The 11,419-nt window shown below is 45.2% G+C and overlaps 1 protein-coding gene across 5 annotated transcripts in view; it reads right to left on the bottom strand.

Moving 5' to 3' along the window:
• Nucleotides 1-968: 968 nt before the first annotated feature.
• Nucleotides 969-11,419, bottom strand: part of CNTRL (centriolin) — a 43,463-nt gene continuing 33,012 nt past the window's right edge. For 2 of the 5 annotated variants that reach the window (XM_014603796.3, XM_019475796.2), the window contains 13 exons: nt 11,295-11,410; nt 10,691-10,908; nt 9,878-10,035; nt 9,547-9,620; nt 8,954-9,142; nt 8,174-8,399; nt 7,355-7,560; nt 6,865-7,005; nt 5,407-5,679; nt 4,977-5,039; nt 4,246-4,455; nt 2,645-2,744; nt 969-1,416 (listed from right to left, as the gene is read on the bottom strand). In XM_014603796.3, coding sequence (XP_014459282.2) covers nt 1,406-1,416; nt 2,645-2,744; nt 4,246-4,455; nt 4,977-5,039; nt 5,407-5,679; nt 6,865-7,005; nt 7,355-7,560; nt 8,174-8,399; nt 8,954-9,142; nt 9,547-9,620; nt 9,878-10,035; nt 10,691-10,908; nt 11,295-11,410 — 1,985 coding nt within the window. In that variant the 3' untranslated portion in view covers nt 969-1,405. The other 3 variants (XM_014603797.3, XM_059715706.1, XM_019475795.2) reach the window with 3 other exon arrangements.

The following is an 11,419-nucleotide window of genomic DNA, read 5'->3' as shown; positions in this document are numbered from 1 at the left end:
GCTCCTCTAAACTCCTGCAGACCCTGGCAAGTCACGAACAACTCCAAGAATTCCTGGCGCGCTAAACCCTGGGGCTGCAGCAAGGGCAAGGAGTAAGGCAAGGATGGATGCTGGTTCTGGTGCTTCCTACTTGACTCTGGCTTGTGTGAGAGCCGGTTGTTAAGGGAACGGGTCGAAGAGCGGCAGGCATTCGGGAGTGCAGGATGATGCATGCCCTGGCTCTAGGCATTCAGCATCCCTGCAGGTAGGATGTGGCCTGACACATCCACGCTTGCTTCCTCCGCTTTGAAGCTAGCAGCCAAGCTGCCAGACTCCATCAGAGCTATGGGAACGGCTGTTTTATAGAGTCTGGGAAGTGATGGCAATTCTTAAAAAAAAAAAAAAAAAAAGTGTCTTGAGACAGCCACCTTCTGTAACTGAATTTGCTCAAGCAAGAGGCCAACTTCAGGTTCTGAACTGAACAGGGTCAGTCAGCTGGCAAAAGCTAACGCAGAGCTTCTAAGCCAGTGTGGAGGGCTGCTTGCCGAGTCCTGGCAAGCCATCGAAAGCCACATGACAGGCAGCTAGGGGCAGATATATTAACTTTCTACACTTTTAGGGGCCCTGCAGGCCAGATAGAATGACCTGGCAGGCCACACCTGGCCCACAGGCTGCATTTTGTCCACTCGTTCTAAGCAATTGCTAGCCATTACGTGAGGATTTGATCAACTCACTTCTTCCTCAAGAAGTTAATTACTAGCAATTTAATGGAAGAGGGCCAATGTGCTTGTATGCTGACCTATCCTGTGTCCCATCCCTTGGATCACTTCTTGTCTGTCAAGGAATTCACATTTTCAGAGCACCTCGGTTCAGCTCCAACCAGCAAACAAGTTATTGGTATTGAGCAGGACTCAACAACCCTCGCCCACGTAGTAGAGGATTCTTGGAAAAGTTGGAAACTTTGAAACAAAGGAATTATAGGCAAGTCGTAGTTGATACAACCCTTTTATTTTTTTTAAGAAAATATTCCAAAGTAATCTGATTTGAAAGGACTAATGCACTTACTTCTTGACACCAGATGAATGTTCCTTTGTCATCAGATTTGCATGTCAAAATATTATATAGGCACAACATATAAAAAACAAAACACAAAAAGTGAACTGCGAGTTTTGAGTGACCGCAGCAGTTCCTCCTCTCACAGTTGACATAATTGGCATAATATAACATTAATGACTCAATAGTTACATAACCATACAAACTTTTACAGTATTAGTACAAAAGGATTACTCAGGGATGCAGGGCCAAGCTTTCTTAACAAACGGCCGGAAGGAGACTTCACAGCTAATGAGGTAGCAGTCTTCAGGCTGTAAGAGGTCAAGTACTAGAAGGACGGTCGGGTTCTTCACCATTCTACTGGTTTCACGGATCAACACTGGTCTACAATAAAAGTTTGGAGCAGTTAGTGATTCTGCTAGAGGACTACAAGGCTACTTACAAACCCAAAATTAAACAGTTGTGCTGTTCTCAAACAATGCTATGGCAACACCCCTAAGAATGAAGTGGGTTTTCCATCTATTGTAATGTGCATGAGATTAGTTTTGAAAACATGGCAATAATTTCGGGGCAGCAGAAACATGTTAAAAGGTATTCCTTCCTAACTCTCCACCAGGGCAAGCTACTCAAGCCTTTTATGCATGCAAGGAGCACATCCGGATGAGTGCGGACATGCAGTATGTGGTGCCGCAGACGTGTATGCGGCACTGCATGCCAAATGCGTAGGTGTTCCCCAGGTTGTTACTTTGCAGGGGGATGATCTGGGGAGATCCTGGGGTCAAAAAAACTCACACCTAAAAAAACAAAAAACAAACGCCAAACAAAAAACCACAGGGTGGTGCACGTGGAGGCAGCGTGTGCTGCCCAAAACCAGCCTGGCGGGTCGGCGCCATGTCCCAGTGGCTGGCTAGGCTCCCTGCGGCAGGAATGTTGCGGCTGCAGCTCCCGGAAGCCCCCAGGACCCCAGGTAAGGCCACTGGGGCCAGCACAGTTGCTGGCTGAGCCTCCCTGACCCACTGGGGTAAGCATGCAAGAGCATTCATGGCCTGGGCATTCCCCAGGGACAAGCAGCAGCGGAGCAAGGTGTACTTGTCTCTGGGGAAACGCACCTTCCTGCTCCTAAGGATGTGCCCGAGAGCTCTTCCTAGAGAGAGTGTTTGGCTCCCAATGAGAGGTATAGAAACAGGATCCTTTGAATGAGCATGAATGGTGAGCTGGTTATAGACCAGTCTCTCCCAAGAGCAGCAACCAACCTAAAACTATCCAGACAGAACAGGACACAGGACTGCATCTTAACTGTTAGCACCGAGAAGTGACATCCAAAATTCAGCCAGGGTAGAAATAGCCAGTAGCAATGTGCATGAAGTATGGGTGCTGAGCTTATAAAGGCAGGGACTTGCTCGGAGCCAAAACAAGTTTCGAGTGAGAGAGGCTTTCAAATTCCTCTTGCAGCAGCAGTACAGTAGCACCCTTTGAGACGAGAGGCAGCGGGGAACGGTAGGCACTACTCACCAGCGTTTGAGGAGAAACTCTAAACATGCTCTAGGAGGTCTACAGTGATCTACACAACTAGCACGCTGTTCAAGTAAAGCTGGCTTAACGACTCTCTTACCGCCAGGCTTTACTGAGAGAGTCCTTGTGTACGGCATCGCGACTTGGGAAATGCTCTCTGTCGTTCTCTCGGGGGACTGGACAGCTCCTGTCAGAGCAGCCTAGAGAACGGGGAAAATGTGGTAGCTAAGTTTGGGTGAACACACCGAGCTTCCTGTCTGATGAGTTATACAGCAAGGGTGGTGTAATTCTCCATCTCTAAATGAGTTTTGGTTGGAGAACCTGAGCTGGGAAAACCTATTACGGTTGATGCTCCCATACACACAGACATGCCGGCTAGGGAAGTCCAACATGAAGTTTATAAATGAAAGCTGAGGTGGTTTGGGTCCCCCACCCCCAACCCACTTCATTGCATACGGGCAAGTGGTCAGAAAACTGACCCCTGTGCCTTGAGCAAGTTGTTTTTCCTCTATGTTAGTAGGAAAGAAGTAGTCAAAAGCTGTCCCCCCTAACAGGAGCTGTGCAAGAGTGGAGCAGCCCTACCTGGCCTGGAAATGGATGAGACCGTGGGCAGAGACAGGTTTGACCACTGCTTCCAACTGACTTGATCCTGCCTTGAGCAGATCAGATCAGCCTCCCTGCCTCAGCTTCATCTACCGAATGGAAGTGGGACATAACTGTACCCAAGGCAGCGCTTTAAACCTGGCCAGCTGGCAACCAAGATGGGGTGCAGAACAGACCTGAGGAAGGGGACCAAAAGCTCTTCTAGGTCCCTCCCAACTATACACGTGGAGTGAGGAGATCACCCACACAAATCCTCGTCAGTGGGAGTAACCCTCCCACGTTCCCCGTAAGACTTTAGCGCGCAAAGCAGACAAGTCAAGCTTTGCTGCACGTTACCTTGGAACAAGTTGCGTTATGGAGACCTAAAAGAAATGCTGAATTTGATCTGAATAGTTTTAGATTCATAGATTCATAGATGTTAGGGTCGGAAGGGACCTCAATAGATCATCAAGTCTGACCCCCTGCATAAGCAGGAAAGAGTGCTGGGTCTAGATGACCCCAGCTAGATACTCATCCAACCTCCTCTTGAAGACCCCCAGGGTAGGGGAGAGCACCACCTCCCTTGGGAGCCCGTTCCAGACCTTGGCCACTCGAACTGTGATGAAGTTCTTCCTAATGTCCAGTCTAAATCTGCTCTCTGCTAGCTTGTGGCCATTGTTTCTTGTAACCCCCGGGGGCGCCTTGGTGAATAAATCCTCACCAATTCCCTTCTGTGCCCCTGTGATGAACTTATAGGCAGTGATGAACTTATAGGCAGACGTATTGATAGTATTGATAGTCTTAAGAAGGCGGAGGAAATTTGGAAGCTAGCTAGATTTCCCACTGGACTTGGCCAAGGAGAACTTGTCATGGCAGGAAAGCACTTTAAAACATGGGGCTCTGGGATGTCATGTGCGGGTGACTCAGTCTCTGTTAGAGCTGGTCTGCTTTGTCTCCAATCATCCTGTCTTCAGAAATACTCTACAGCAGCCCGCAATCGTGCCTAGAAAGCATTAAGTGTAACGATGCGGCTTTGCTCAAGGCAAGCTAGCAATCGGCTATAACGCTGGGATTTCAAATCAACCGTGCGTGACGTGGGAAGATGTTCTAAAGCATCACCTGGTTCTTTGTAAGATCAAGATCATCGTGAAGGGAGGAGAGGAGCCCCGATGAGCTTTGGGAGAGAAACAGGGAGTCAGAAGAAGCGCTGCAGACCAGTTCGTCTAGCGCATCGACTTGTCTCTTCAGGCTGTGCAGGGTCCCCTCCGTTTGCTGCTTTCCTTTAATTAATACTTCCACTTGCTTGGACATGCAATGTCGTAGCTGAGCCTGAAAGCAATTGTTAGTTCCCATTTATTACTCGGCTTCCATTTCATGTCTAGGGCTGTGCTTTTTAAAGATCCAAAGGCAGCATCTGTCTTCTCTAACACCGAGTGTGTCTCAGGGAAGAGCTCTAGATGGGGTTTCTCTCAATTCTGGTGCTATTGCCATTTACAACGCTTGGGGCTGGGCTTAAGTGAGACTGTCAGGTTTAAGGCAATGCCTCATGCGAGTGTGTACAGAACAGCCGCTCGCAACCCTGTGAGGATGAGCAGTGCTGAGGACGCACGCTGAACCTGAACTCTGAGAAACCGTTCAGGTGACGTGGCAGTGCTCGGCCTTCCTCCACATCTCTCCCACCCCTGAAGGACAGGTGGCCATGTCGCGAAAGCGCATTTGATGGCTCTTTAGAGAAGGATGAAATGATCGTTCATGCACCCCAAAGGAGTAAATCCTCAAGACATCATCTAGTGAATCCCTAAACTAGATAAGCAGCGTGCTGCCCCGGGTGTGGAGAGGATGTGTACAACCTTGAGCCGATCTTCGTGGTGACGCAGCTTTTCCCGGAGCGCTTCTCCGCGCCAGTGTTCATCCTTTGGAAGCAGAATCGCAGTTAGCAGCCACAGGAAGTAGTTTTTAAACAACCAGCATCTATGCTAGACAGTACAGCTCACTGCGTCTTACAGAGGACTAAATCCTTCACCCCTTCCCCATGACTTCAGAGGCATTTGGGGTTGGTAAAGACTATGGGATCATGGCCACTTCAGTGACCAAGACGTGACCAGGAAAATTAAAAATTTTAGCAATCGACAGGCCCATCTTAGCGTCATGCTGGGCTTTGAGGAACAGCCGAATTACTCGTGTCGGTGGAAGGGACAATAATGACATCATGGGCACACAACTTAAACTGGGTTGCATTAAACACTCGCATAAAGCCATTTTTTTTGCTCATCATTTTACCATTAGGTGGACTTTGGATAAATTAAGCTTCTCTTCAAACAACAGCTGTCTTTCTTCATTAGATGCAAATGGGAAATTCTCCTTTAAATCTTCTAATTCACACTGCAGCCCTTCCTTTACTTCAAAATCTGCTTCCAGCTCGTCCAGCAGCTCGGGAGGAGAGGGGCTTGATTTAAGCCCAGTTCGGATTTCATCTTTCACCTCCAATTTAAGCATCTTCACTGCATCCTTTATTTCTTGCTGTCTTTTTTCCAGATCTTCTTGCGTTTGAATCTAAAGAGCGGTGCAAACAGGCAGATTTGCATTCAGAAGCGGGATGACATCCATCTCTAATTTTTTCCATCAAATTAAACTGCTATTAACCAGTGCTTAATGTTAGAAGTACAGCAGCACAAGGGGACAGCCTAGCTCCTTGCTGCGATCAGGAGTGAACTGAAGGAGCTTCGAGCATGTCTGTCTGCACTGCACAGCCACGCTCCGCTCCGCGAGACGCACCGGGAGTTCGGTGCCTCTCGCGTCTCTCTCAGCTTTTTTGCATTTCTCTGGACGTAGAGACTGATACTTAAATAATTCCTCTTCTCTCGGTCCTCTTGGGATGTGGTTTAGTTACTGAGAGAATTTCTCTGAGGAATTCTGTTAGAAATGAGTGGGCAATGGTGTTCAGACAGGAAAATTACTCTAAGTTTTGGTCTAAGTAATAAAAATGGGAATTTTTTTTGTGGGATTGCTACACACTTTTCAAGCCCGAAGCACAGGGTCAAAGGCAGAGCGTTTCTAAAATCGGGCGTGTGGTTTTCCTTTGGAAACCGATCCAGTCTGACTGCAGCAGGCACGTGTGTGTCCCTAAGTGTCATGCAAAATTTAATGGGCGGCCCTGACTTGGCACCAGGGACAAGCCAAACCAGCTTCAATTTTTCACTCTCTCCATGCATGGATAATAAAGCTGGGCATCCATTCTGCATGTCAGCTCAGCAGTGGTTTCAGCACCCCTCCGAATCACCTTTTTCCCTTTTGGCAGACTGGTTTAAAAAAAAAAAAAAAAAAAAAAAGATATATTCAAGATCAACTAGATTAAACTGATGGGGAAAAAAAAAAAGTCTGCTTGGTTTTACAAATGTTCACTTGTCTGCAACACAAGGAGAAATGCAACGTTTTCCTCTGCTGTAACGATCCAAACCATGTTTCCTGTGATTCTTCCAGGAGCTTAAGGCTCAGTCCCCTGGTCCGAAACGTCAGTGCGAGTTTTATACAAGCCATGCCACAGCCCGAGAGCCCAAACAGGTTGTGCGCTGTGCAGACAAGTGTCAATGGATTTACTAATGATAACAATGAACGTAGGGAGGTAAGAGTGAGGACCACAGCTTGTTTAGAGTCTACATAACTTATTTCAAATATATAACTCCCACGCAAACACTGCCCTTGAAGAGAATTAACTTGTGCTTAGGTGACAGGCGGTACCTGTGCCTTGAGGTCCAGATAATCCTGCTGGATCTGGCCGAGCTCCTTGATCAAGTGTTTGGCTCGTTTGTGGTTGCCTTGTGCCACTTGTTCTACAGCTGCCATTTCTTTCCTCAGATAGTTGTTTTTATGCTTTTGCTCCTAGGACACAGACGGGAAATCACAAAAGCTTTGATCTTTTTCTGTGTAAAAGATTTCTGAAACCGGGGAAACACAAAACCTAATACAACCACACAGCTGCCCCAGGTTAAAACAGTTTGTCCTGCCTGCGAGCTGAGTCAAAATGGGTTTAGCTGCGGGAGTCTCACAGGGCCGCACGGCAACGAGGACGTGCGGGTGAGCGACTTTGAAACCGGCTGCCTGAATTTCAGCATGTCTGGAGTTTCAAATACAGTATTTTTGTTCTTCCTTTCCCTTTAAAGAACACACATGGACATGCAATTAAATTACTTTTTACAGCAAAAAAATAAAACAAAAGATAAAGGCATACATGAAGTTCTCTCTCAAATTGGGTCCTTTGGGTTTTAATGGCTTCCTTCAGACCGATGACTTGTTTTTCTGCTTTTTCCCTGTCTGACATGATCTGATCTTGGAGACGGTTTAGCTCTGCCCTCAAGAGTCCAAGTTCTTCTTGGAGGGATACCATTTCTTTGGTTTTCTCCTGTAACTGCAACTCTTTTTCTGACAGCTTGTGACCTGGAATTACATTTAAAAAAGCAGTGCTCGTCACCAAAACACAGTGAATCCAGTAGTACTGGATGCATGAAGTCTTTTGGAAGGGGAAAAAAAAAAGCAGTGCAACTAAAGACTAGAACCGCTCATGTCTTCATACATGAAAACTGTATAGTTATTCAGTGCCAAGGGCCTTGCAACCTTTTTCACTCTGAATGCTAGCGATTGCCACACAGCTGGGTTGTTTCATGACTGAGATATTGAGCTGGACTGATGAAAATGAAGAAAGATGCCGACTTGAGACTACTTAACACATGTGCATACCACTAAAAAACTGCAAGCAAGTCCTGAAATAAATTTCCATTGAACTTCCCTGTTAGAAACACTATGCAGGTTATGCTTGCATCCTCACCCAATTCCCAGCACGCTCTCAATTTCTTTTTTCAATCTCTTTACTTTTCAAGTTCTGCACGCCTGCCTTGAGGAGTAACCTGAAAGAGCAGGAATCTCTTTTTATTCCTGTTCCCCAGACCAGGTACTAGCATAGGTGCCTGATCTAACCCCCAGTTCGCTGCCCGACGGCTTTGGGAGCTGACCTCACGTGCAGACGCGGTTATAAACACAAGATGCATCTTACTGGTTTTTTGGACTCTTTCTTCAAGTGCTGCACACCAGCTCTCCTCCTTCTCCAGTTTCCTGATCCTTTCTTCCGTCATTCTTACTTTTGCAATTGCTTGTTCCAATGTATTTTGCTGGTCTGTTAGCTCCTGCTCCAGTAATTGTTTCTGATTTTTCAGTTTAGTTGTACATTCAACTAATTTTTTCTCTTCAGACTCAGAGTCTTTCTTGAGGCGTTGAAGAATCTATCAAAGACAGGATGTCAGATGTGAACTTTTCTTCAGATGGTTACTTGAGGGACCACTAAAACCTCGATAAGAAAAGCTGCCATCACCACAGAGATCAAACAGGACCACAGGGGAAATTAAAAAAACCCCCTTAAACGTATTTCATATTTTACATAAACAAAATAACTTTGATGCCTTCTGGGTAACAATACTAGTCCTTTGCTTAATTTTTTCCTGGTTTTGGTTGCGGACGATCTACCTACACGTCTGTTTCTCTCTGTCATTTAATTCTAATATAAAATCATGGGAAGAAAAGACTTCCAGTTACTAGAAAAACTGGGCATACCAAGTTTCCTAGTGTTATTTTGTTCAATATTGACATGCTGATACGTTGCACAGGACAGTACATGTGTCAGTACGTTATTTTAATAAAGCACTGCTGTTGCGACCGTACTGTACTGAACCGCGAACATGCACCCGCAGCCCCCTTTCGCCAGTGGTAGTCTTGTAGAGGCTTAGACAATAAAAGCTTTTGGCTCAACAGATCAGAGTGAAACCTAGAGTCTCCTTACCACTTCTTGTTTGGCCACTTCCATTTCCCCCTCTTCGATCTCTCTCTGGAGCTGCTGTAATTGGTTCTCCTTCCTTTTCTGTCTCTCTTGGCAATCTTTACACTTCCTTAAACATTCACTGGTGACTTCTTCTAGGGTTGCCTGTTCTCTAAGCATCTCATCCTGGCGCTTCGTGGTATTTTTCAGATCCTGTCATCGAGAAGGTCAAACAATTGCTAAAAATGAGTAATGTGTAAGCACCCTGTATTAAACGGTTCTCTCACAGGGCTTACTCATCCGCCACCCTTACCGCACTGAACAGCTCCTGACTGAGCAGACCCCATTGCCATTCAGTACGTTAAAGCATTAAGAGCTCTAAGGCACTATTTTAAAAAGGTACGCAGCTGAATGCCCCTCCTCCTTTGCAAAAGCACTGTACTTCTGCAGAGCTCCTTGGGGGACTGCTTCTACTGCAAAATGGATATTTGTGTTATCGGTACCACCGCGGGAAGCTCTTCTTGGAACCGTGTCGGATGCTGGTGTGATCCAAACGACTCCAAGTTTATTTCAGATTCTTTCCTCTTACACAAAGCCTTATCTTCACCAAAACTAACCTGCTCTGCCAGCTGAACTTGCTGCCGGGAGTCGTTTAGTTCTTCCTTCAGTATTTCAAGCTCTTCCTTTTTTTCTATAGAAAACAAAATACATTTGGTAAAAGAAAAGGAGATAACTTGAGCAGGCAAATCTGTGAAGTAACTGCACGCTCACAGAAAACTAGTTTCTAAAATATTATATATGTAGGTCTGTATGTATCAGATGTGAATGTACAGGGCCATGTTTTAAAACATTTTCTGCCAAAAGTGATTTTTGACTAATTAACACAGATAATGGTTTAAATGCAAGTGAGGTTATATATGCCACACCTCAAGAAGTGGTGCAAAGTACCTTGAATTTGCTGTCGTATTACTGTCACGTCTCCATTCAATGATTTTTTTTGCTTCTTTAGTTGTTCAATTTCCTGTTGCAATTTTCTGACATCCAACCCCATTTTCTCTATATTGGACAGTGTAGCTTTGCTGCTATCTTCAGTAGTAGCTAAGTTTCTGTAAAATGTGAAAGGTACAATCTTTTCCAAATGTTTGGCAAGGATTTTTTTTAAAGATAGCTATATTAGAACAGAATCACAGACAATGAGAGTTGGGACCTCAGAAGGTCACATCTAGTCCAACCCCCGCTCCAAGCAGGACCAGCCCCAACTACATCATCCCAGCCAAGGCGTTGTCTACCTGGGGCTTCAAAACCTCCAAGGATGGAGACTGCACCACCTCTCTAGGTAACCCGCTCCAGTGCTTCACCACCCTCCTCATGAGAGAGTTTTTCCTAATATCCAACCTCAACTCCCCTTGCTACCACTTAAAACCATTGCTCCTTTTATTTTTTTGAGAACGTAAAGGGGGTTTCTAATTTGACAGGAAATATTATTTCCGTCCTAATTCAAAAATTCAAAGTGTTGTGGTTATTAATGTGTGTCATTATGCCACCCTACAACTGCAGATATGGAAAATGCCCATCAATTCAGGTTTTGACCCAAAGGCAAAGTAGAGCTGCTTGAAATAGCAGGCCTCTACAGATTTGGAAAATACACCATATTTTAATTCTATTTATCCATTTTTTTAAGGAAAAGGAATTGTTCTTGCTATGAAGTTTAAACGTGTTGGCTCCCTAGTCACTGATCTTAAAAAGAAAAGTCTCTCTCACCTTTCGGTTTGTGACAATTTTATTTCCAAGCTCTGACAGTCTTCCTCAAGCTGCTGCTTTTCTCTGTTCAAAGATTCAGTGCTGTTTTGCAGAGCACGCACCTGGGACGTTAACTGCTCGTTTTCTTGCTGGTTTTTCTCCAGTAGCTGCCTCTGCCACTCTACTTCCCCTCGCTGGCGCTGGGCCACTCGCTGGAGATTCTCTATCTCTAATTTCTCCTTTGAACAGAGACATAAAATGTCTAATAAGCTTGGATATTGAGAACAATTTAAATTAAGTTAATAACACCTTTTCTCATTTGCACAGTGCCCTCCATCTGCAAAGATCCAGGAGTGCACAGAAACCTGTATATGCAGAAATTGCTAATCCTGTTACTGAAGTATCTTGAAAAGGCAAAACCACTCAGGATGTTAGAAACAATCATGATTTATCTCATGATATACTTCACATTTCTAGGCACTGATTCACTTTGGAGAAGGAGTTTATCCACCTCATCCAAATCCATGGCTGCTGGTTTGGCTTAGAATCATAATCCTCTAGGGAACTGGAAAAAGTAGATTCCTTCTTCCTCAACTGTTTTATCAACTCCAGAAGAAACACTTACTTCCAGCACTGCAACTTGAGTCTTTTCCAAATCATTAAGTTTTTGGTCATGTTGTAGTTTCAAACCTTGCAGTTCATTGTTTTCAAGCTGCAACATTTCCAGAACGTGCTTCAGTTCTAGAAAGA

The sequence above is a fragment of the Alligator mississippiensis genome, chromosome 12, assembly GCF_030867095.1.
Source record: "Alligator mississippiensis isolate rAllMis1 chromosome 12, rAllMis1, whole genome shotgun sequence".
Classification (NCBI taxonomy): Eukaryota; Metazoa; Chordata; order Crocodylia; family Alligatoridae; genus Alligator; species Alligator mississippiensis.
Note: the sequence above shows the minus strand (reverse complement) of the source record. Positions and strands in the feature narration are given on the sequence as shown.